The following is a 27,108-nucleotide window of genomic DNA, read 5'->3' on the forward strand; positions in this document are numbered from 1 at the left end:
ATTCTCTATCCTCTTAGAATATTCATTTGACTTTTCAAAAATCTCAACAAGTTGTCTTGAGCCAGTGATAAATAAATAGAAAATTCATGACTGGTAATAAAATTCTCTCAATAATATTACTCTAACAATATTGTTAACTTAAGTAATGAGAGAGTACACATCATTTGAACTTACAAGAGTGCCGGCTCAACTACGCTGGTCATAAACTTTTAATATCTTTTAATTTCAAAATATTAGATGTATTGAATTTATGTATATCATAATAAAATTGAGTATCCCAAGTTTTTGTTTGACTTCCAAAACTATTTGTATATTTCATTTAATTTAATTTTACAGTCTGCTGCATGAATCTAACCATTTGTATATTTTTAATTTATTTACAGTTACATCAATACTTTTTAATTTAGAAATTAATTGTGGGTGGATAGTTTGACGACTTTTGTGGGTGGACACTGACAGGTTACAGGGTGTCATGATCCCACATGGTCTGAGGAAGGGGAAATGTTATATGCAGGTTCAACGCCCTTTTATGATACAACACGTTTTAAAGCCGTGGCGGCTATGAAATTACCAGAACTCCTGAGTGCTTAACCTGTAGCGGTACTAGGATGGGTGGCCCCTAGGCAGTCTCTTGTCCGAAAAAAACAGACAACATTATGTCTGGATAGAGTAAGGGCTATTACAAATAGTGTCTGGTGCCTTACATCCATGAAATGGATATATATAGTGGGTAATTAACTTTTACAAAAGAGTAGTGATACTATCGAAAATTTGTAGTGAATTGTCTAATCGAATAATTTTTAATTAGCTATTTATACTAAATACAACTAAGTGAAAGGTTCCACTTACTTATTTGTTGTATAATTAACCAATTAAAAGAGTAAGTTTAGCAATTTACTACAATATTGGTGCAAGAATCATTTTCCTATACAAAATGTTACCCTTTGATTGAAAATATTTTCCTGCCAAATTGTTTTATTGAACTTTTTAAATTCACAATTGGATCGTTGTCCACATGTGATTCATATTATTATATGAACCTATAATAGGGGTTTGAATCTCCCACTAAATGATAAAAAGTTTTTATGATCCTAAAAACAAAAACAAGCACATGCCTTTCCAACTGTTTTGTTTCATTAGATGTTGGCTTCAAAACGCCCAAACTCAGTTTTGGTTACGTAACTTTTTATAGGCATCTAAGTTAAAGAATATCCAGATCCTAATGATAGTAATTAAAACACCATTTATGACTCGTAGAACTTGAGCATTGCTTTCCACCTAAATGGCTTTAAAGTTTATAGGATAAATGCCATGTTGTAGTTCAGGATGGTAATACATCAAGGATTGGGCGCAGGTACATTTCATAAACCCTAACCACATTCTTGTTGCAAAAACTTAAAAAAAAATTAGGGCAACACCCTATCCGGAAAGATAACCTTGAACGAGATTGACATCAATAAGACTCATTTCATTTAAGAACCAGAATCCCCTCCTGTGCAAAGGCGGCACATGACCGAACCGGTGTCATTTCGGTGCACATCACAAAGGGCTCCGTGCCTATGCACCAAAACGAAACCAATTCGGTGCATAGGATCACCACAGGTGCAAAGGGGATCCTAATTCATCCAACAAACAGGAAATTCGAGGAATCAGTGATAATCAAGACTATTCATAACATGTTCTACTCCAATTATGTTGTACATTAGATGGCTAAGGAGGCCGCTTTCACCTTGTGCGACACCTCAAAGACTTTGAATTGAGCAATTTTAGACACCAAGAAACATGAATGTTGATCAAGAGTAGGCAAGGAAAAATGAAAAATTACAACAGGTAAAAAGCACATCAAGGAGTCCTGCACTGGTCAAAAGAAACATAATAAAATCTACTGCTATAAAATCTTCGCAAGGATTAGCAACACTACTTTAAATCTTAGGTAAATTAAAGCAAAAAGACGTATTGTTATGGCAACAAAAAGGTTCATGTAAAGACTATCTCAACATGAAAAACTGGTCTGTTGATTTCGACTCTGATGCGTCAGAGAATCAGGTTGAACTTGAACCCACAGTTAGCAACTCCAGAAGCTCGCGTTTCTTCAGCTTTGAGAACCCTTTCATGCCACGAGACTTCGCAAGTGCTCTTAATTCTGTCAGCTTCATTACACTTAAATCCCCAAATTCAGTTGGTGCATTTTCGTCTGCATCATCATCATTAAAAACTTCACCGGAATCTATGATTTCATCTTCTGAGATCTCATCCCCATCAAAAAAACTGGTCTCAGGCTCAAGCTCTACCTCGAGCTTAGCCACGTGCTCAATTCCAGGATCAGGATGAGTCTTCTCTCTTTTCCCATCTAAATTTGTGTATGGAACAGAATTGACAGTGTTTTCGTCAGAATCAAGGGGCTGCAACTTGACTTGAGGGACAGGAGATTTACGCTGGAACTTTGATACCGGTCTGCTAAAAGATGGGGACTCATGCTCTTGGTCCTCGTCTTTCTTCGTGTTAGTTGAATCAAAGAAGCTTGTGCTTTTCTTTCCATTAAGTGGACCATTTGGTCTAGCCTGGTCCGAAATGAAGTCTCTGCTGCTCCTACTGCTATTGCTTTTTTTTCCTTGCTGAACAGAATGTTTTCTCAAAAGCTTAAGGAGTGAATCAACAGTTTCACTCTCTTTACCTCGTTTTTGCAAATCATCCTTCTTCTTTTCCTTGGTAGCTGCTCTTTCTCGAAGTTGAGCCTGGACCTTTCTGAATAGTTCAACTATCTCCTTTTCTCTTGGACCTGGAGTAGATGTGGCTTGGAACTTCGGGGAACTGGAGAGGGAAAGTAATGGCCCATTTTTTGATGAAAACAGTTCAGATTCCTCGAGATTCTCAGAGCCATCTCTCTCTTCATTTTGCCTATTTCTGTTCCTGGAGAATCCACGCTTGTTTTGCCTTGAGAAGTCTGGGTTTCTTCTGTGACCACTAGAACTTGCATTGCACACACAAGACGTCCCCCTGAAAGTGCTTTTAAGTGAAGCAACCTTGACAACTTTGTACTCACTGCAGAAAGATCTAGATGATACACTGACGGCTCTTCCAGAAACTCCTGAGCAGGGGAGACAACTGCCATCTGAAGGACTGTAACCTGCAAAAAACCAGGATCCATAGTCAGAAAATTATAGGCATGGTGCAAGGATGGGGAATTTTGATTATGAGTAATCAAACCATTGATAAATGTGACCTGCAAGAAGAAGATCAATACCCAACAGTAGATTGGCCTCCACTTATAATTCTCAACAAATAATTTAGCAGGAAAAAAAGGCAACGGGTTAGAATGACATGGCAGGGAATCTAAAATATTGTTTCTGGCAACACGTGCAGGGTACCTGAAACATCATAAGCTCTTGGCATTATATCTATGCCTTCTAGAAGAAGACTATCCTGCAATGATTCGTAGGGATGCTAACTAGCAGATTGATATCCTTGCCTATAGTATAGAAAGCTTGAACCAGTTTGTTTCACAGTTCTTTAGTAGTATATATCCAATCACTTCTTTAGTAATTATATAAAAATAAATAAATGTTAATGATTAATTGTTAATTCATGTAGCACATCATACATCTTGACAACATTACAGGGCTTACGTGTTACATTTCAGAAAATAGTAGGCGCAGTTTGAGGACAGGGAAATTTTGAATATGAGTAATCAAACCATTGATAAATGTGATCTGCAAGAAGAAGATCAGAACCCAACAGTACATTGACTTCCACTTATAATTCTCAACAAATACTTTGGCAGTAAAAAAAAAAGGTAATGGATTGGAATGACATGGCAAGAAATCTAAAATATTCTTTTCCGCAGAGTACCTGAAACATCATAAGTTCTTGGCCTTGTTACACAGATCTTTAGTTAGATATTAGTTCCAATAACTTCCTTAATTAATATATTAAAAAAATTAAAAGTTTATGATTAAATACTAATTCATGCATCTTGACAACATTACAGGGCTTACATATTACATTTCAGGGCTTACATGTTATTCTACAATTTTCCATCTTTCACCCAAAAAATAAAAATCTGTTTGCGTCCATGTGGATAATTATGAAGAAAAAGTGGAAATTATATGCTTCGTATTTAATCTTCTCATAAATTCAAAGTGCTATTCTGTATCATACGCCCAGACACTACATATTCATGTTGAAGACTTGTGCATATGTGCTTCCATGTGAAATAAGTGTTGCAAGATTAGCAACTGCAACTCATAAATACTCCCCTTGTATCATCCTAAAAAGATAAACAACAATAAACTAGAGCATGTTTTTCAATAAATTTAGTTTGTACAGGTATGTCTTCAGGAGTACGCTAGGAGCTCAACAAATAATCAACAGCTAAAACAAATGAAAGTTTTGCATTCAAAAGCAAATAAGTAATAAATAAAAGTACTTCAAAAATGCAGATCAAAAGTCCCTAACTAAAAGGTTGTCTGTTTGCATAGCTAAACTCAAAGCCAAAACCAGAGTTCTAGGATGTCCTAAATTTGTAAATGAGAGTACCACTGCAAAGTCAATAGTTCAGTTTGCTATTATTATAGAGAAAAGAAAGAACTTAAAAGCATTCCTACCTCCAAAGCCAATCTTTTTAGTAACATTCACCGCATCTCTTGTGACTTCCAAATCCTATATTCCCAACTATTATTTTCTTGGTAACACATGTAATTTAAGGAACCGATATTCAGAGAAGTAGTACTTCAATATGTAAAATAGATAAATATTTCTATCAAATTATATCTCTAGAAAAAATTAAACAAATTAATGGGTACGGAAGCTAGAATAATCAATAAAATAGCAGCCAATTCTGTCTGTTCTTATTGCGAGACAATAATTATATGCACCAAGTTTTCGTGGGCCTTTTCTGGACCAGTTAACCAAATGTGGAACAAAACACCAAGTTTTCGTGGGCCTTTTCTGGTCAAGTTAACCAAACGTGCAACAAACTTCAAAGAATCCAATTGCCGGCAGTCGGAAGCCGATCGAACCAATCTGAAAGGCTTAACGTTCCTTTAGATAGTAAGAATTTCAATTCTATTAGTATTGGTTGTGCTACTTGTGTAGAGATTCCATAGTTACTTAATTGACTGATCCCTTAAAAATTAAGAATTGTCAATGTAAGAATAATATTTCAATGTACTCAAACAGATTGACTGATTCCATAGTTACTAAAACTAAATGTCTAGAAAATCCACTTACATTGAGTTTCAAGCATGCCATGCAAGTGCAACAAGTATGCACCCTTGCATGCAAAGATGCGTGCATGGGCACATAAAGGGTTGTCTGTCCATAGCTTTTTTCTCTCCCGTAGTTACTTAACTGACTGATCCCTTGAAGATTAACAATTCCAACGTAGGAATAATAATTTTAAAAAGTCCCAAATCAAACTAATTGTCTAGAAAGGCCATTTACATCAAGTTTCAAGCATGCCGTGCAACACATGCACTCCCATGCACATATGTCCAATGTAAGAATAATATTCAAGATTTTCCATTTAAATTGAGTTTCCAGCATGCCGTGCAACATGTAAGCATGGATCTGTGCATACACATTGCCTATTGAGAGGCTCGTTTATTATGGATCACTCAACTAATCTATCAAAAAATGGGATGTATATTTAGCCAAGATGATGCTGATGATTAATTATCTTACAAATACACTTGATCAAAACAAAGATAGCACATGTGCTCTTTTTTCTTGTCTAGATGATAAAATGTCATATAGACTACTAGAATCTCAAGTGGGACTGTGGGGGATAGGGTCTCCCCCTGAGGGGGACTTGGGGGAGTAAAGTACATTTCCACCTTGAAGCCCCCGGATAATAAAGGCATAATTTATATATATATAGGGAGAAGAATAAGATATTCAAGTCCTTTTTCAGCTTTCTTGCTTAAGTAAGGGGCCCAACCTAACAACCCGACAATTTCCTCCATATCGCGTTACCTTTGCAGTAGGTATAGCTTGCCTCACCCCCTCCCCACTGTTTCCACAGGAGAGTAAGTGCATCTACTGCCTAGGAGGCAAAGGCTGCACTATCGACTAACTAGCCCGCAGAATAGGGCATGCCATCTGACTTATTGCTGTCATGACCGCCAAACAATATTTCACATGCATTTTAGCTTCTCATTTCCACTGACAGCTTTTTTGAAGAATATAATATTAACTCACCACTGCAAAACAAATCATTTACATTGCTCTTAGCAAATTATGTACCTCAACGAGTAGAATAAATAAAACTTATGTCTCATTTATATGTTCTACATATATCAAGTAGTCTGCTTCAGGGTTATTTTACTTCCTAGTAGTAATTTCAGATTCTAATGTTACCCTATGGAGGACTAGTCTAGTGGCAATAATATTCTTAGAACTATCTTCTTGCAGATGTTGAAGTTAAACAACAGCTCTCACCTCTTGTTACAACAAACGTCACAAACCAAGAACATAGCAAAAATTACGTCAAAAAAGGAAACACGCCACACACAAAGATTTACATGGTTTGGCGTAAGCCGACATCCACGGTGAAGATTTGATGAAAGATTTCAATACACAGAAATCAAAAGATTACAAGTTTTAGCCCCCAAAACCCTAGAGCACGCGCTCTCTCTCTCTCAAACGCCCTTGTATCCTAGGCTACAAGAGAGTCCTTTCCATGGTCCAAGACCTGCAAGAGAAAGCTGGTCAAAAAATTGCCCACACAAAACTCATTTTTCGGGTCGAAATTGGACCACGTTGCGTGCCAAGCCAAAACAAAATTCGAGCCACAACATCACACCTCTCATTGACTACCTTAGGAGAAAGGTGGGGTTAGAGACTTGCCCACAATCTGAATTTTGGGGGCATTATTGTATTTTTCACACTTGTCATGTAGCCCTAGTGGGTGCGGTGGTATATGTATCATCTTGAACTCTCTGTAACTGTAACACTGTGGACGTAACTCAGGTTTTGGAATCAATCTTGCTACTTCTGGTCCTGGAATTTCCACGCTTGAAAAAAAAAAAAAAAAAACTGGGGCGTATCACTCAAATCATTGGTCTCGTACTAGCTTTCCTCTAGGCAAGATGCCTAATATAACTAGGGAAGTTTTGATAAAATATACTTTGGCGGCTCTTCCCACCTATGGCTTGCTTCAAAATCCCCACCGGTATTTCATTAAACGGGAAAATGATGCATTTTTAAATCTCTGTGTTTCTTGATTGTGTTCTTCAAGCGTTCTTCTGCCATTTTTCTGTTAATTTTCGCAACAAACCGGGTGCAAAAAGAAAACAGAATTCAAGTCCAATCAAGTAATATACTCTACAATTAACTGAATCTTAAAATTAAAATCAAGCATGGCTAGGGTCTGAGGTCAGCCTCTATCAATCCAATGACTACGAGGGCACGAGCTCAGTGAAAGCGCCCTCGCCATAGATTTTTTGCACTAACAAATATACACATACACGTATTATATATGTATATATGTGTACGGGCAAACAATTTCACGCCACAAACCTAAGGAAACTACTGAACTTCAGTAAACCAAACTCTAGATTTCCCCCAATAAAGCGATAATCTCTAGAAAATGACACAACTTTCATGACCCATTTGAAAAAGAAAAAAAAAAAAAAATTGTCTAAATAAATAAGGAACATAACCTTATCGTTTCACAAAAATAAAAATCCTCAAAAAAATTAAAGAAACCAGCGAATGGGCTTCAAGAACATGTATAACAATCTTCAGTAGGTAGATTATTTAGAGAGAGAAAGTGGACTGAAAGGTATAAAGAATATGCCGTACTAGTAAAATTTTCAAGATTATGAATGTTTGGACAACTAAAAATTGAAAATGAAATAAAATCAACGAAACCCTAATTGTACCTGGAACGCTTTTGGTGACAAGATGGATTGCTCGAGACATTGCTTGAGTTGGTACGAAATGAGATTTAGAGGCGGTTTTGCATTTTATGCTGTTCTCACTCACAGTCACAGCTCACAGAAGAGACGCACAAAATTGTTTTGGTTTGTTATATACGTATTATAGGTGTGTGTCGCCAATTATAATGGTCTGTTTGGTTGGCGAGAGTGAAAGTGGAACGAAAGTGAAATGAATGAAAATGTTTTTTTTTTTTTTTTTTTTTTTTTTTTAACGGTTTTTAATGCATGAAATTTATTAGAAACATTTTTTTCCTTAAAGACCGTGGACATGCAGGGTGACAAAATTCAACGCAAGTGGAACACAACATGAGATAAACAGGTTTGAGTTTATCTTAAATGGGTTTAAATCTTAAACGGATAAACACGATTAACCTGTTTAATTAATCTTGTCGTGTTAGGGTCGAAGAGTTCAACACATGTAATCCGCTTATACCTGTTTAACTAAAAGTTTCATAATTGTGCTAATATCACTTGTGTAATAGTTTAGACCCAATTGATATGGACAACTAGATCATTTTAATATAAATCCTAACAAAAATATGCATTAACTCTTTAACTAATTTATATTTTTTTTTATAATATTTATTGTTTGATTGAGTATTATAAATAATCTAAATAATATAATGTTTAATTTTGGTAAATGGGTCATTAAACAGGTTAGCATGTCTAATCCGTTTAATAAAGAGATTGGATTAGTATTAATAGGTCATATTCGGGTTGACTAATTCAGTAGAATACTTGACAATATAATTATAACCCACAAACACAAATTGTCATCCTTAGAGACAAAAGAAGTTTGCTTCCGCATGTGTAATTATGGACACTACATCTGTGTCCGCTTTCATTAGATATAAATTAAAGCGATAAGCAAATTTAAAACAAAGTAAAGTAATTTATAAAAAAAGTAAATTTTGAAAAGTAGTAATACTTACACTGAATAATTTTTAATTGGCTATTTATATCAAATACAACTAAGTGATGAGTTCCACTTCCTTATTTATTGTATAATTGACCAATTAAAATAATAAGTCTAACAATTCACTGCAATTATTTGGAACAAGAATCATTTTCTAATTTTGTATAGTTATGTGTGATTCAGAATGCACGATCCTTATAAGAAAAAAAAGAAAATTGTCAAAATTTCATTTTAAAAAATAAAATAAAGATCAAAATTTTGATTTTTTAATTAAAAAAATTTACGAGAAGTCAGGTTGTTATGAAAAATTATACTCCCTTACAAATTTTCATTTCTAATTAAACTATTAAAAGTATCAAATTACAGGATCCTAGTTCCTCCGTTTGACTGAATATGTTCAAAAGAGGATTTTGATCCCTCCCAGTGAGAAGAATGTTAGATGCACCTTACGAAAATGTCTGGGACGCAAGGCCAAACATCTCAATATTCTCATAGTGTATCACTAATTCTCCTTATTGGCCAGGACATATGCACAGTTGCGCAGGAGAGGATTTTAATCCCATGTGTCCTCCCGTATGTGTGTGTGTGTGTATCACGAAGCCTAGAAGTGAGCATCTGCTTTGCACAAGGAATCTGATGTATTTTCATGTGAAATATTGAATCAACTTTTGATGATTTCATGTTTACATGGCACTTGACATCATGCGACAAGGGCCAGCTAAAAAACTACGAGTACATGACACTAAACACTTTATAGCAGAAGTACAAGGTGTCACTGTAAAGGAAGACACAAAAAGGAAAGTTGGATCAGTTCTATTTTAAACCTAATCAAGCTTGTCTTGTGCTCAAATGCGAGCATCAAACTATCTCCCAAAAAAAAAAAAAAACTGAGTTCTGCAACTGTGTCTAATTCAATTGAATCCAATCCATCATTACACAGATTTCAATTTCAATTCTATACTAGGATTGACCCTCCTCAACTTGCCAAAAATGAATTTGTTCGTCCAAAAATGAACCTTAATGGTATTTCGTGGAGGGTTCATGTCTCCACTGAAACAATAGTGTTTATGCGAGAACGGTGGGTACTTGAGCGTGTGTTCTTACCTACAAATATGTGCGCGCACACACTCGTGTGTGAACTTGGGTGATTACAAGGTTGGTCGCTGCCCCACATTGGCAATTAACCAACAGATCTCACACCAGAAACTAGTTTAAAGAAAGCTGAAAGCCACCAATTTACAATTTCTATAGCATAGTAATTCAGGGAAACTGTATATATTACAGTATGTGTGTGTGGTAGTGGTATGGGGGGCACCAATTTAATTCAGGGAAAGGATGGTTCACCTGCCGATAAGTAAAACTATACTTTTAAGGGTGGGATGCAGAATCACCTACACAAAAGCCGTCTAGTGTGTGTGTGTGTGTGTGTGTGTGTTAACTGTTTACAATTTGATGCAGCAACACCGACCTAAAGCCTAGCCCCTGTGCTTGGGTCAGCAATCTCAGCCTTAGACCGGGGAGTTTACACTGGATCAGTAAGTTCCCATTTCAGCCCAAGCACAAACAAGCATAAATGCAAGTATGAATCAAGCCTAAGAATAGTCCAAAATTAAAACACTGACCAGATTGCTGAAAGCTAACGAAAGCTAAATAGAGCAATAAAGTAAAGCCTAGGGCCTCCATACAAGCAAATTATTAAGTCACTCGGTTACTTGAACTCCTTATTGCAAGTTTTCAGACTACGAAAGGGATGTTAAATACAGTTAATCACAAAATCTGATACAGGCCGCTTCAAATTTTCCAACTGCACATAGAGAGATAGAGAGGGGGAGGGAAAGGGAGTCCAATTATCAGGCCAAATCTGGTGAAGGAAAATGATAAATAAACCACGCCATCCATGATGGATGAACATTGGGACGATCCCAAACTCTTATTGTCCTTGACCAAAAAAATGGTCTGACAAAGAAAATGTGCAAGGAAAGAAAAACACACACACACACAGACCAATTGAATCGGAGCTTTTACTTTGCGTGTACCATCTACGTTTTGTGACTTTTTGCCATCTCATCAACATCCAATTCAATTTCCAACACAGGTGAATCCTTCCGCATGCTGAAATGACTGGTAAAAATAACACCACCACATTAAATCATCACAATATTTTATTGACATAAATTGAAAATGCATTGAGTTAATTAAATGTGATCAGCTCACCTGTTCTGCACAGGACCATGATCAACGGCTGTTTTCAGGCAATATATGACTCTGCCAACTATGTCTGTCATGGAAACAGGGCCAAATGTTCGACTATCATTGGCTTCCTGCAATTAAAAATGGGAGAAAAGAGGGAGACGAAGAAAAGGCTTATCAGGTATGCCAATTGCCAATTATTTACAGAATCAAGCATTGCCCACATACCAAGCACTAGCATGACCTAACTGATTTGCATTTACACCCATGCCTCAGAGGTAGAGACAGTTGAAATGCAAAAGGTTGTCTCATTCTGAAACTGATTCGGAATTAGCAGAAGTAAAATATTATATCTGTATGTTAGATAGTAGAGCACTCTCCATCTAGCTTATGACAGAGTCTTGGTCTTAGCTTTTGAGATACCTTTGGTGTTCCCATACATGCTGAGACTGTTGGATCACAAACCCGAAATACTGAATGCTTCATCATCCCCATTGGATACCATATTTTATTGAACAATTATCAGTGACTCGTAAATTTATAGAATAGATATAACACAATTTATCAAATTCAGTTAATTATTTTTCTCTTTTCTAGCAACCAAGTTCATTGCTTTGATGTTGCTGATATCCATGGAAGGAGGATGGCCCTAAATATGAGATCATAGAATAGAATTCCCAAGATTAGGAGAAAAATCATATAATAGAATTCCTGATACCCATTGGTCAGTGTTGCCTTGTTAATGCATACTTACCCTGATTCACAAAGGGAAAAAAAGAACAATAAAATAAGCCAAGAGAGAACTTGTGAGTCCACAAAATAGTAATTTAAAACCAAAAAAGAAAATGCTTTTACACCCGGATAACTCTTTCAGTTGCCAATATTTTAAAGATGGTTCAGAAAGAGTTTTGTGGTCTGGGGTCTGGGAGTCCCATAAAGATCATATGATTTAACTGGGAGACAGTATTTAGGCCTAAAATGAGGGTGGATCAGGGTTGTGTAATCTAGTCTTGAAGATAAAACCTTATAAGATAAATGCTTATGACGATGTCCTAAAGAACAGAGCTCGGTTTTACATTTGGTGGTCACAATATTGTTTGCAGGATAACAATTGGGAATTTGGGATGTAAATTTAGCTTCAGAGGGAACTCTTTTTTGTCCTTGTAAGGCTCTCTATAAACAGTACCCCGACTTCTCAAATCATATTAGGATCACTCCCAAAGATGGATCTAGTGTTTGTTTTCGGAAGATCTATAATGAGGAGACCATACTTCCAATTTACTCATCGTTTCAGATTATTATTCTTCATGATGCTCCTATTTCTGACCTTATGATTCATATCATCCTACGCCTTGGAAGTCTGAACTCAACTTTTTTTTAATTTGAATAATAGGAAAACAATTGGGTTGTCTTCTGTACTTCCCCTTCTTGATTAGGTAGATCTTTGATCTTTATTCAGGAGGAGAGATGTTGATGTCTAAAATCCAGTTGCTCTTTTTCCTCTAAATCTTGTGTGCTACCTTTCAAAATATGTCAAATCATTCTCCATTCCGTTCTGGCCAAAGCTTATTGGAAGGCCATGGTTCCTCATAAAGCAAGGCAGAATAGGAAGTACAGAAGAAAGCTAATTGCCTTGCTTTGATGGTTGTTCACTTGTTAATCTGAGGCAGTTAGGCATCAGAGTTAGTTATACTTAGCTTGGTAATCTGAGGCAGTTAGGCATTGGAGTTATACTCGTGGATGCTGGTGGGAAATAATTTAAAGTTCACTAGGCCAAAATGTGGAGGCTATGCAATAGAGGCTGACATCTGCGCCCTTTTGGAAGATCTCGTAAATATGTCTGCCTTGAACTTGCATCATTGTCTGATTAAGGGTGACTCCAGTGTGGCGGTGGGATGGTTAGATCACGATCTCTTGGCCCTTGATGCTATTGTCATCTTTTGAGAGTTTTTCGAATTTGTTCTCTTCTTTGGAGGTGGAGATTAAATGGGTTCCTAGATCTGCCAAAAAGAATTCTGAGCATGTAATGCATCTTCAAGACAATATTCAAACTGAATAGATGTTTGTTAATAAAGTATTCATATTTTATTCTTACATTTCTTTCTTTTTTTGGATGGCGGTGGTTGTGTATGTAGTAGACACAAGTATATGATCCTCTCAACATTCAACGCTCATTGACACTAATGATTTTATACAGTATAAGCAGCAGAGAAGTTTCACAAATGCTAATTTCATTTTGCTTATTTCTTTCTTAAAAATCAGACCATAAATAAAATTCTAGAATTTTGTAGAGGACAGGTGCAAGTCAATACAGAGGAGGCACCAAAAATATAATTTAAGAATAACATGATTAAGTTTTCAAACAAGATAGGACTTATACCTTGGGTATTATACTTCCATTGTCAGCTAACACCCAGCACTGATCCTTTTCAAGAACAAAAGCCTCATCTTTTTCATCGTTAGACACCATTTCATAACCCTCAATGGCAGCCAATCTTCGAACAAGATAGCTATCTGAGTTTTCAGGGTTCTTCAAGACCACAACATCTCCAACAAAAACACGCCTGTGACAAACAAGGGTATAGTCAGGAAACAATTGGATATACACAGGCACACCCTACCAGCACCACCACCCAAACGCCCAAAAGTTTCAACAAGGCATACAAGAATCTTAAATCAGGGATGTACAGTAAAATGATCCGAATATGCCATAAAGAAACGATGCTAAATTTGTGAAACTGAAATGGAACAAGTCATGATCACTACTATCTATTCAACAAAAGGATCAAATGTACCACCACATTGAATCTACAATGATAATTGACAAACACTATTCCAAAAATTTGGTAAGCAAGACAAATTCAGCACCTGTGAACCAAAAAAAAAAATTTTTTTTTTTTTTTTGACCAGTGAACCAAACAACTATTTGAAAAACTGATGGAACGACACCAAATTTGGATAAAACTGCATTGTGTACTAAGTGTCAATATGGTATATGTGAGATATATTTTATAATTGGCTAATTTCGTTGTCAAAACAAGTCCGATCGAGTTGTAATTTTTCGGTTCAAAATTTCAAAGATTGAAGATCGGATGCGGATTTGAAGAAGTTCAAGTGTTCATGGTTTACTACAGTCCGGGATGATAAGAACACTGCTTTAGGAAGGTATATAAGTGAGTGTGAACATTTTAGGGAGTTTAGAAGGTTGAAGGAAACAGAGATTTCACTTCTGTCCATTGGGAACCGGTAGGAGGATTCTTGAAACGGTACCACACCTTGGTTCACAGCAGAGTTCTTCATTGCCCTTCTTGAACCGGTACCACAGTTGGGAACCAGTAGCCAAAGTGCGTCGAAAAGGCTTCTGACCTTCTTGAACCAGTACCAAGATTTGGGAACCGGTTCCAAAAGTCCTGCCGCATTAGAACTTTCAGTTTTTTTTTTCTAATTGTTTCTTTTTTGATCCCAACTTCTTTCCAAGTCCTATGCACAAAAAATTTCATATTTTCAGAGGGATTAGGACATTCTAAACCTATATAAACCTTGTTAGTCTTCTAGGTTTATTCATGGCTTTAAGGAACATCAATTTTATATTTTAAAAAAGCCTTTTAGAGAGAGAAAATTCAAAAAATCAAATCTGATTATTCTGAATTTATTTATGAGAGCACACGCATATATTCATGAGTGATTTAGTAGTGTTGTTCTATATCTCATCGAAATTGGAGCTATATTGAAGATTCAGAGATTCCGAATGAAAAGCAGAATTTAATTCTTCTACATCGAGTTCAGATCTTTTTTTATTATAAGTAATAATATATTAGAAAAACGTTCAAAAGGGAAACGTGTCCCTAATACAAGAAAAAAGGTCTAAGGACCAATGGAATCCAAGAGATCAAAGAAATCATCAATCGATGAACATGCACTTCCTCTTACATAAAAGAATAAAGAACGAAGAATATGAATTTTTAAAGTAGTTAAAGACGATTCTTTTCCTTCAAATGATCTGTTATTCCTCTCACGCCACAAGCACCACCAGACACAATGTGGAACAATCTTCCAATAATCCCGAGCTTGTTCTTTGACAGGACACCTTTTCCAAGCGTTAATCAATTGAGCGGAGTGCTTAGGCATTACCCAAAAAACACCGAACAAACTAAAAATAAAACTCCAACAATCAAACGTCATAGGACAATGCAAAAGAATGTGGTCCACGGATACACTATCAGCTTTACATAAACAACACCAATTAACAATAATGTTGCCTCTCTTTCTCAAATTGTCCAAAGTCAAAATCTTCCACATTGAGTTCAGATCTTGAAGAACAGAAGTAAAAGCAATCACACTTTGAAAGGGTTGGAGCATTAGAGGAGTGTTGTTTGATCTACCTGCTACTCTTCTGCAAAGATCAAGCATAAGCCTGAGGTCAAGTTGCTGTTGGACGGGACGCCGCAAAGCCAGAGAATTGTCAGCAATTGGTGTTTGGTAAAACGATAAGGTGTGAGCCAGAGTCAAAGTTCAGTGTACTTTGTTTCAAACATAGTGGATTGGTTTACTTTGGACCGCATAGTCCACGAGGTTTTTCCCATACAAGCAGTTGACGTACATTATCAACTGGGGTTTCCTCACTAAAAATCCTGGTGCAATCTCTCTAACTCTAACTTGCTTTACTTTTAAGTATTTATATTTATGATTGTGGATATTTAAATTAATCATATAATTTAATTAATCGTAAATTGAGTAAGTTGACCTAATAATCAGATCTAGGTCATTAAAGGAGTTAATCACAATTAAAATCAACTAATAGCTTCCGCACCCCGCATTAACACTGTTTTCACAGTATAAACCTTTATTGCACAACAACCACAACAATCTGAGTATGCAAAAATGAGTAAAGACCGGTTTAAAAAGAAAATGTCAGTTTGCAAATGACCACATAATGGGTTGTAAACCCGATATATAGTATAACTACTTAACCATCCCAGTATGGAAAGGGGAGAGCACATCATAGAGATAATGATAGACACTAACACGCGTTATGCTATCCATCTGGTCAGCAACAGAAATCAGATGGTACAAGCCAATCACAAGTCTATAAGACTGTTCAAACAGTATCTTGAAACTCCTATTTGGATCCACATTGAATTTATTGATTTCTGCAATGCTACTGAGTGCATATAACAGAAGATGAACACAAACGAATTTGAAATTCTGCATTGCTATTGAGTGCATATAACCGGGGATAAAGATAATCAAATTTGAACTGGATTAAAATGATAAAAGAGAACACTTCGTTTCTTATAAGCAAGTGGAGACATGTGCTTCATAGGAGGTTGGAACCTAAGCATGTGGTTTTATTACCAATATGATTCACCAGCTAAAACTAGTTGACACTTTTGCCAGAAAGAAATAAATAAATAATGAGCTTACCATCATAACCATTTTTAGAACTAAAAAGATGCTCGAATTCACAAAAGCAACTAAATTAGCAGATTTTTGAAGAAGAGTGCAAAATATATAATTCAGCAAAAAATATATAAGCATTCAATTATAAAATAACTTAGAAAATGTGAATCCTTATGAATGTATAAGCAGCTAAATGAATTAATTAAATTTCTAATAGGCTGGACTGGCAATAAGGTTCTGCATTGAGCCATAAATAGTTTGTATAAAACTCACATATAAAATATCCAAAGGAAATAAAGTTGACAATAATCTTCATAAATTTTTCATCCACGATAAAATTTTCAGTTGGTAAGGCAAAAGGTTGTCTTGTAAAAACTTAAGTAGATTGAAGGAATAAAGTAAATTATTGGAATGCGTTTATTAGGCAATCTAATTCACCTATATAGAAATCTTTGGTGGCAGTTAGGGAATTGATGCAGCAAAAGATTAATTTTCAGATTGGGAATGGCCAGTCAATTCAATTATTTAAGGACCCTTGGTGTGGAGGCCAGACTCTTACTGCCAGGTTTGGTCACAGAATGGCTCAAAGATTGCAGCTCCCCAGAAACTCTCTTCTGAGTTCTCTAATTCAAAATGGGGTCTGGAATTCACAGCTTTTCCATTCAGAGATTATCTACAGTCTGTGATTATCAAAAATTCTGAAGATAAAATGATTTGGGATGGTGGGAAATTCTCTTTCAAATATGCTTGGAGGTGTGTTAGGTCCAGTGTTATTAAAGGCCCAAGGCGCACCAAGGCACTAGAGGTCCTTTGGAGCCTAAGCGCGAGGCGCACGGCGAGGCGCGTGCTTGAGTGAAGTGAGGCGCACAATTGAAAATTTAAACTACCGTAATAACATTCATATCTCATAAGTCATATCAATATTCTAAAAATTAATATCAAATATAAAAAAGTAAATCTATCAACTATACAAGCATCCAACAACCATAAAACAAAGCACTAATTTGTTTTCTTGAAAGGCAAAGCAAAATGTGTTTTTTTGAATGGCAAAACAAAGCACAAAAAGAAATAAATATGTTAACAAAAATAAAAAAAAATGTTAACAAGCAAAAAAGAAAAGAAAAAACAGAGCCAAAAAAAAAAAGACATGAGAGAGAAGAGAACTAGACGAAGAGAGAGATGTAGACAAAGATAAGAACAGAGGAGAGATCTAGAGGAGAAGAGAGAAAAAAGAGAGAGAGAATTGACATGTCTTCGTCGTTCATCTCTACAACTAGGGCTTCGTCTTCGTCTCACAATCTCATTCTATCGCTCTTCGGTTAACACTTTGACTCTTGGGCATTCTTATTTTTTTATTCTTTTGAACAAAAGTTCCTTCTATCATATGTATGGGCTTTCTTTTTTGCTTATTAAGTTGCCAAAAGTACCCTTTTTGGCTTAAGAAATAGAACAATTATATTTTTTCAAACAAATATCAGTGAGGCACACCTAGGCGCGCCTCATAAATAGGACGAGGCGCAACCAAGGTGCGTGCCTAATAAACATCAGTGAGCCTGGGATGACAACAGGCGCTAAACTTGAGCCTCGCGCCTAGGCACACCTTTAACAACACTGGTCAGGTCTGTTGATGCAGAGGTTCAATGGTATAAATTGTACTGGGGCAAGTCAAGACCTAGGTGGTCCACTACAGCAGTGTTTGTGTTGTTGGATAGGCTGCCATCTATGTGTAATTTGCAGAGAAGGAAGGTTTATCTTGCTCCTAGATGCTCCCTATGTCAACATAGCTGTGATACCACTGATCATCTATTTGTTGCCTGTCCTTTCTCCCAGGCTTTTTGGGCTTGGATGGGTGGGGTACTTGGATAGAATTTGCACCAGTTTGAGGAGGTTGACTCTGTTTGGGATCTTTTTCTTTGGATGGATAATCTCTACAGGAATTCAAGGACTCTTCAAAGTTTGTTTGCAGCTGGGTTATGGCACATTTGGAGAGAGGAATAATAGGTTGCATGGTTCCACAAGTCTCCCACATGACACAGTGGCAAGGATTGCCCTCATGGAAGTTATTGAAGCTCAGAATGTTTCTCTCCAGGATATTATTCCATAGTCTCTAGCTTTATACTTTTCTTTTGTATTGGAAATGGGCTTTTTCGTTAGGAAAATTGTCTATTGCCTTTTTATCTTTATTTCTCTGAGGGTATGCCCTCTGTGCTCCTGTAATCATTTATATTTTTGAGCAATACAATACAACACCATTTATGAAGGAAAAAAAGAAGGAACAAAGTGGATGGGTGCACTTAAATTCAATTATTATCCACAAGTAAAAGATAAAACTTTTTCAGATAACACACCCAATTTTAGTCTGAAAAGTATTTGCTATGTGTCATGTAAGCAATTGCAACTAAATTGGGAACAACCTACATGAATCCTTATCAAAATCCAAAAATGAAAGCAAATATAAACTAAGATTGCTAGTCATCATACTGGTTAAATGAAACTATCAAACAAGTGAACTTGGATTACAAATATTTGAGTAGCGAAGTATGTAATTTTCAAAACCACAGTTCTAAACTTGAGGATCCACAACCTTTTGTAACAACTCAATTGAAACTCATCTGAGGGGCCAATGCTAATTCATTTTTATGTTGAGAGAGACTATATAATAACATAATATGTCATACAAAAAAGAATTTCAACTTTAGCATAATAATGAAGGAATAATGCATATAGTCAATACTAATAGATGTGACATTATGTCCAACAAGTGAAAACATATCCGCTTTGGGAAAAAAAGCATAGGAAAAGTTAAATAATTCTGCAAATTCTTTAACTGAAAAAATTACGTTGGATCTGCCGCGGGTAATTTCCGGACAAGAAGAGTTCCCCCCTGCCCTGCTATTGTTGGGGCCATCTCTTCTCCTTTATTCCAATGCAGGTATGTCAACTTTCCTTGAAAAAAACTTTTCCATACTGCGTCACCGACTTCTCTGTCAGTGATATGGCCTCGTTTATAGCTCTGCAACAAATTGAAGTTTCTGTCAGGACAATCTCCAGATAAACGGTTCAAACTTCTAGTACCCACCGCCCCTAACTATAAATGTTCATAAAGGAACAGCAACAAGTTAAAAGTTAAAACAGAAGAATTAACAAAAAAATGCGGCGGAAAAAAAAAAAACAAATAAAACAATCATCTTCAGATTCGAGCCTGTAATTTACATTTGAGGCTAGTATTTCCGGAATACAGTCACAATGTCTCGAGTCTAATACTTACACTTTAATTTATGATTAATTTTTACATGGAAAATGAAAATTTGCAAATTCCCCTTCCTAGGTGAGGAAGGGGGTGAAAAGGAGAAGTGATGTCTACCAAGAATAGAAAAGTAATTGATTAATAATTATATTTTCATATTTTATCAAAGAAAGTAACCATCTGTGGATTCAAGGAACAGGAGTAGTACTGAAGATAAAATGATAGCAATGGTGTGACACCAGATGGGAGTGGTAATGGAAGAAGTAGCTTCAAAGAGCTCCAGATGGAAGCAGAAATGGCAAATCAGGTGAAGTTGTGATGATGACAACAGTGGCAGTAGTGTTTTGCTAAAACTGCAAAGAAGATGACACCTACGCTGGTGGCACACCTTGATAGAGGTATTGTGGTGGTGCTGATTGTGGACATGGTCTTAGCAAGTGTGATATTGGTGGTGGAGGTGGTGGTCATGTGATACCATACTTCCATTGGTCTCGGTAAGTGTCATGTGTTGATTACAATCATGAAGGCAGCAACATGAAGAAAAGGAAATCTTCATACTTCCAAAAGCAACATCTTTTTGCTTCAACTAAAAAGTAATAATATCTCCTATTCCATTTCCAACAACTATAACAAAAAATTGTAAATTCAAAGGTCATCAGCAAACACAACAAGTACGCTATATTCTTTGGGTTCATGGGATTTTACAACAACAACCACCAAGCCTTTTTTCCAACTACTTGGGGCCCGCCACATGAATCCTATCTTTCCATTCCTCATGTTCATGGGATTCCCCTTAGAGAAAATTTTGAAGATGCAAAATGCCAAACCAAGGAAGATGAACTCTCCAAATTATGCCACTTGACATGTTACGTGGCATCCCATTTATATCATAATATTTATACATTTATTTTTGGTCAAAGAAAAAGGAAGGGAAATTAAAGGGGAAGAGAAATTTGATAGCTAGCATCAGAAGCCTAACAAATTGAATGAAATTAACGCTTTCTACGTTACTTAAATTGTACAACTTGTAAATGATACAAACAAATCCAATAAGTTATCATATCTTTATGCTTGCTTCATGATTACATAATATGTTTGAAATAGCAGTATCATGCCCTTTTTACTCTTTTCTCTAAGACACTGTTATATTGTTGATCTCTACCCAGCGCTGCCAAACCTATAACTTCCATTGTCATTCCATTCATCAGTTTTGAATAACTCTGAGAATGTCAAAATACCCGGCATCATTAATTTCAATAGGATTAAAGCTTGTGCTGAGTGGGGAGTATAAGAAGAGAGCTCATCTGAAAGGATCAAAATAAACACCAAATACAGACTTATTGACAGCAATCAATGCAAAATCATCATCTTCACCATCCTCGATTTAATCACATATGAGTGGGGTCAGCCACGTGAATTCTATTTTTCCATTCTTTTACTTTTTCTTTTTTCTTTTTCTTTTTCTTTTTTTTTCTTTTTTTTTTTTTTTGTTATAAGTAATCTCTCCTATAATATTTAATCTTTTTAAGCCATTTCTAATAATTCCATCCCATGTTTTTTTCTGGTCGCCATCTCTGTCTCCTACCTCCTATGCAAATAGTCTTCTTCCTTTTACCGGTGCCTCTATAGGTCTTCTTTATATATCCATACTATCTAAGTCTACTTTGTCTTATTTTATCACTAATAGGTGTCACTCCTAATTTCTTCCTCTTCTAGTCACTCATGCCATCCATCTTAACATCCTCATTTATGTCGCATAGTCATTGTTCATGTCTCTTTTTTAAAGCTCAATACTTTGCACCAAATAAAATAGTTGGCCTAATAGTTGTTCTACAAAAGTTCCCTTTTAATTTTTTTCTTATTCTTTTATCACAGAAAACAACAACTAGTTTGTCACCATTTTGTTCAACATGCTTTAATTCTACTAATTATATATTACCATCTATCCCACCATCCTTTTGTATTATTGATCCTAAATACCAAAAATGATTATTGTGGATAATCCTTAGCTTTGAAGTGTGATCATCATATTATCAGCACCCAACTATTTGCTAAATTTACATTCCATATATTCAGTTTTAATCCTACTAATTTATAAACCTTTTGATTCTAGTGCATTTCTCCACATATCTCATTCTATTTTTTTTTTTTTTTTTATAAGTAAAAAGTTTCAAGAGGGGAGCGCTCCAGAAGAAATACACAAAAAAAGGCCAAAGGCGACAACTGAAGCTTTAAGCTATCCACAAAATCCAAAAGATCACCCAAATATTTACAATTCCGCCCATTAGCCCAAAAGAATAAAGTATGCAATATAGTGTATTTGAGAGACCAAATAGGAGTCTCTTTGCCCTCAAAAAGTCTCCTATTTCTCTCAAGCCACAAACCCCACCAAAGACAAAGTGGAGTGGCCCTCCAAACAACCTTGGCTCGGCTCTCCACAAGACATCCCTTCCAAGCCTCAATCAAATCCACCGTGGTTCTAGGAAACACCCAAACCATGCCAAAAGCAACCAAAAACATAGACCAAATATCCCTTGCCATCGGGCAGTGAACAAGGAGATGATTCACTGATTTCTCCGACTTCTTGCATATACAACACCAATTAACCACGATCTGTCGTCTACTTCTAAGATTGCCAAGGGTGAGAATGCTACCATGGGCTGCACGCCAAGCAAAGAAGGCCACCTTCAAGGGAGCTATCGACCTCCAAATCGCTTTCCAAGGGAAAGAATGACCTGGGATCACCGACAACAAAAGATAGAACGCCCTAACCTTAAACAGACCCCTTGGTGAGCCCACCCACACCATCTCATCCATCCCTGCACCCTCCACCTCCTGCCTGTACAGCAGGGCCAAAAACTCAACAACCTCCGCAAGCTCCCAATCATGGAACTCTCTACGAAACTGCATGTCCCAGGTCAACCTTCCATTATCAAGATGATAACAGTTAGCAACCATGGCATGTTGGTACGAAGAGATCCTGAAAAGCCTAGGAAACCTACAAGCAAGAACACAATCCCCACACATATCTCATTCTATTACTAAATTTTCTTTAAAAATATCCAATAGCATTATGTATGTCGTCGGCAAACAAAATTTACAATGGAATATTTTCTTGTATGTCTTTTGTGATTTCATCTACAATCATTGTGAATATATATGCACTTAGTGCTTACCCTTGGTGCAATTCCACATTTATAGAAAAATCACTAGTCTATCGAAATGTAGTGTGCACTCTAGTTTCTGTGAATAATATTTATCATTTTTATAGAAATTTGTTTTCTTTGTAAAGTCCACCAAATTATATCAGTTGGCACCCTGTCATATGTTTTTTCTAAATCTATGAAAACTAGATATAGATCTTTTTGCTTATTTATACACTCCTCAACTAATTGATTCCTTCCTTAATCTTTGTTCTATCACCCTTTGTCGTAGTTTCATAGTATGAATCGTTAATTTAATTTAGTTTTCGATAATTGTTACAATTTTGCATATCTCCTTTGTTTTTTTTTATATTGGTACTATTATGCTTCTCCTCCACTCATTTGCCATCGCTCGTTCTTTTAGAATTTTTTTGAATGAATTTGTTGATCATTCAATTCCTATCTTTCCTCTTCATGCCTCTATAGTCTATAGGTATGTCATCTGGGTCAGCCTTATTCTTTCCCATCTTTTTAAGTATGTCCTCTACTTACTTATTGTTGATTTTATTTACCTTTCTTACATTAACAATTTCCGCTTCTTCTCTATGGTATTCCTTATTTATAAAGTATTGAAAGCAAATTTTCATCTAGCTAATATGTCATTATCTTTAACTAATATTTATGGTCTGTATTTTAAGACATCTAATTTGATCTATACCTCTTTGTATGTGGAGGTAAAGCTACGTAATGGCGGGAACCTCTTGCACTGGGCTAGCCCTGTAATGGTAGGAATTTTTACAGGAATTTTTACACTGGGCTAGCCCTTTTTTAATCTCTAATTGACCCTTCCCTATTCTTTGTCAATTTATAAGTAGCCTTTCATCCTCTTTTGTGTCTAGTTTTGCATATAAATCATTTAGTACTTTTTTTTAGCTTTACTTACTCTCTTGTTAGCTTCATTTCTCAATCTCTCATAATTTTTAAAATCCTCCTATTGCTTACTCTTTTGCCATTCTTTGAAACTCTCTCTCTTTTGTAGTATTTATTGTATTTCATCACTCCACCACCAAGTTTCCTTTTCAATTTTTCCTTTTTGTTTCCCCCCCAAATTTTCCATTGTCATACTCCTAATATAAGTTGTCATTTATAACGACAAGTTATTTATATTATCACTCCAATTTCGTTGCTTCACTTTTAACATTCGTTCTCTAAATGTTACCACTTTGCTACCCTTTAGTTTTTTTCATTTTATGTTCTGATGGCTTATTCTCATTTTTATATTTAGATCCTCCTGTTAATAAATATATGGTTAATATTCAATGTAGTTTGTGAGCTCTCCAGGGAACACCATACAATCCTTGCAAGTGACTAATTCTCTTCATTTGTGTAAACAATAGTCAATTTGTGTTTTATTCCTTCCACTTTTAAATGTTCTTCTCATTTTAGAGAGGGAAAAAAATTGGTATAGCTAAATCATATGCTTTTGCAAATTCTAGAGGTCATTCACCTATCTCATTTTGCTTTCCCAAACCATATCCTCCGTAAACTCATGTATATCCTCTTTGATCAACACCTACATGCCCATTAAAGTCACCTTGTATGAGACTATGAGTATGTTTTCATGATTAGATATGAATTGCATCATTTCATCCATCAAATTCCAAAATAATCCCACAATTTCATTATACCTACATGTTATTGTTCTTAAATTTCATACTCCTATCTTAATTCATATTTTGATACTTTTTATTTGAAATGATAATTCATCAAAATAGAAGTCTCATGCTGCTGTTTTCTTTTCTTTACTTCGGTACAACGAGAGCTCTCATGTTTCACTAACAAATAATTAAGTAAATAATGCACCAATAATACACAGTAAACCATCACTATACTGTAGCTTTTATTGTTGCACCAATAAAGTAAATAATGCAACAATAATCACAAATGCAGTGGTATTAGTGGACTCCTCACACGTCCATATACATTGATACAGTGAAACCCTAACAACCTATGACTAGATAAATCTAGACACCCAATAAAATTCACACACACAAAGTGCAAAACACGAAAAGATACATTCTTTCAGTTCATTAATCAAAAAAATAACAATAAGAATTGTTTTTCATACAAATCCACAAAGACCCAGTAAATCATTTGAACATATATCCATGAATGCACAAAACCCATTCACAACATCTGCGAAAAAACTGACCCTGACAATAAACTAATTGAAATAACTGCTAATCATGTGAGGAATGAAAAAACATGGAGCAATTTGGGAATACCATAATGAATCGCAGATAAATTATACACATAGATGTGTGTGTGTCTGTGTGTGTGTGCGCGTGTGTGTAGAGAGAGAGAGAGGGATTTGGGGAACCTTCCAGCTGTGAGAGACGGAGTACTCGAGTTTGTGGGCTATGTATCGGCACCATGTGGAGAGAGAGACCATCGCGAGTTATGAATCTATCACCGGCAGTGTGTATAGAGAGAGCTTCTTTTTCAGCTACCCTTTTTTTTCTTAAACCCTTTAAATTCTTTTGTGTTTTCTGATCAGACCACACTTCTTAGTCATTTATGGGCTACCACCCCGTTGGCGTAACCGGTCCAAGCACCAACACAAATTACACATTAGTGAAGTACTATTGATTTTTCTTTTATTTTCTTTTGTTTATGTTTTTTTTTGCTTTTTTTTTTTTTAGGGAATTAAAAAATCAAATTTTATCATTCAAATTGAGTAATTTGAAGTTTATTTTTTTAACCAATCCGAACTATGGTATTACAGTAAAATATTAACTAAATTTTATTTATGAAGTCGAACCAATTTAAATTGATCGTACTTGGTTATGTATCCGATTTCAATTAATTAGTAGGATTGGAATGTTCTTGATTTATTTCTTAAATTTGCTATGTGGATCGTGATAAATCTAAAATTGACTTTACAATTATTTTTATGTATATATATTAGGTTGTATATTTAGTATTTTGTGTGATGTGCTACATCATTAAAGTATACACACTGTAAAGGCTGGTTTGATAGTACAAATGGTAAAAGTAATATATGATTATATGTATATACGAAAATACAGACGAATTTTGTGGATTTAATCAAAAAATATAGCAAGACAACTACCCAAACAAATATCCAATTGCAATGAGGTAAAAGAGAAGTTTGAAATTAAAACTTAAAAGAGGTTTTAGCCATTCCCAAGTATGGGGAGTCCTTATCTTAGAGTACATAGTAATGAATTTGCCTCAACCTACTTATGTATGGATACATATTACAAGTGGGACTTGTCTCACGTCGAATTTGGATGAGATTAAAGTGTGTATAAATGGGTGGGTATGCACACTGCTTAACAATTTGAGCTTTTTGATAAATGGATAAGCGTCCACCTAGCTGGTTTCAAAGTCAAAATTAGTCCTTAATTCGGTGTCACGCCAAGCACCCAGTCCGGAGGCCATTCAGGTCTGGTCCCCGAGTAGGCAGAGTGGCCAGACCGGAAGTAGGGCATTGCACAGGTTCAGGTGGGGGAGAATGTTACAAGTGGGAATTGTCCCACATCGAATTTAAACAAAGGTTGAAGTGCGTATAACTGGATGGGTATGCACCCAACAGTTTGAGAATTTGAATAAATGAGTAAGCGTCCACCCGTTACAATATACTTGTTAGTGTGAATGAGAGATTAAAGGGACCAGAAATATAAAATAAGAAATTGCAACGCCAATGAATAATGTCACTCTTCTTTAATCTTGTGTTATGTTTGAAAGTACAGAAGTTGCGCACTTTTTAAACTTATTTTCGTTTAATATTATAAACCACTTTACTTTTATTCCATCCTTTTTAGTCGGAGTTCAAAATCATTCAACTCAATTTATGCCCAGCATTCTCTTTCGAGATGTGATAAAGTTCCACTAGACTACAAGGTCTTTGATAATGGCATGTGGATGTGTGGGCGAATGCAGAGTGATCACTCGCTTCAGCTGTCCTTTCAACAATCCTTTTCCATCCCAGCATTCCTGTTCCTATCCGGTTGAGTCGGAGTAGGTAGCCACGTCTCTTCGATCGATAAGTCCCCTCAATCAAACAGAGCTTATACGGCCTCATATAAAGGCATGTATTTCATGACAATAGGGATGCAACTCTGGCGGATTGGGCGGGTTTGAAGTATAACTTGAGCCCAACCCACCATATGAAATGCTAAAACCAAGCCCAACTCTAATCATATCTTCAACCTTAACTACTCAACTCAAACCCAACCCATCATTCTA

At 35.9% G+C, this 27,108-nt stretch overlaps 2 protein-coding genes across 3 annotated transcripts; both read right to left on the bottom strand.

Moving 5' to 3' along the window:
• Nucleotides 1-1,747: 1,747 nt before the first annotated feature.
• On the bottom strand, nucleotides 1,748-8,049 carry LOC132306793 (rho-N domain-containing protein 1, chloroplastic-like). 2 transcript variants are annotated; one of them, XM_059804365.1, is made up of 3 exons: nucleotides 7,884-8,049; nucleotides 5,939-6,200; nucleotides 1,748-3,127 (listed from the first exon to the last, which is right to left on the bottom strand). In XM_059804365.1, exons 2-3 carry the CDS (start codon nucleotides 5,961-5,963, stop codon nucleotides 2,043-2,045), a joined length of 1,110 nt encoding a protein of 369 aa, XP_059660348.1. In that variant the 5' UTR covers nucleotides 5,964-6,200; nucleotides 7,884-8,049; the 3' UTR covers nucleotides 1,748-2,042. The 2 variants fall into 2 exon arrangements, with proteins under 2 accessions (XP_059660348.1, XP_059660347.1); XM_059804364.1 differs by lacking the exon at nucleotides 5,939-6,200 and having other exon boundaries at nucleotides 7,884-8,048.
• A 2,515-nt stretch (nucleotides 8,050-10,564) lies between these two features.
• On the bottom strand, nucleotides 10,565-25,394 carry LOC132306794 (mitochondrial ATP-independent inner membrane protease subunit 2). Its single transcript, XM_059804366.1, has 5 exons — nucleotides 25,217-25,394; nucleotides 19,287-19,459; nucleotides 13,427-13,610; nucleotides 11,071-11,177; nucleotides 10,565-10,977 (listed from the first exon to the last, which is right to left on the bottom strand). Exons 1-5 carry the CDS (start codon nucleotides 25,286-25,288, stop codon nucleotides 10,896-10,898), a joined length of 618 nt encoding a protein of 205 aa, XP_059660349.1. The 5' UTR covers nucleotides 25,289-25,394; the 3' UTR covers nucleotides 10,565-10,895.
• Nucleotides 25,395-27,108: the final 1,714 nt, after the last annotated feature.

This window comes from Cornus florida, unplaced genomic scaffold, assembly GCF_030987335.1.
Source record: "Cornus florida cultivar Cherokee Brave unplaced genomic scaffold, ASM3098733v1 CherokeeBrave_3.0.0_Hap2_Chr05, whole genome shotgun sequence".
Classification (NCBI taxonomy): domain Eukaryota; kingdom Viridiplantae; phylum Streptophyta; class Magnoliopsida; order Cornales; family Cornaceae; genus Cornus; species Cornus florida.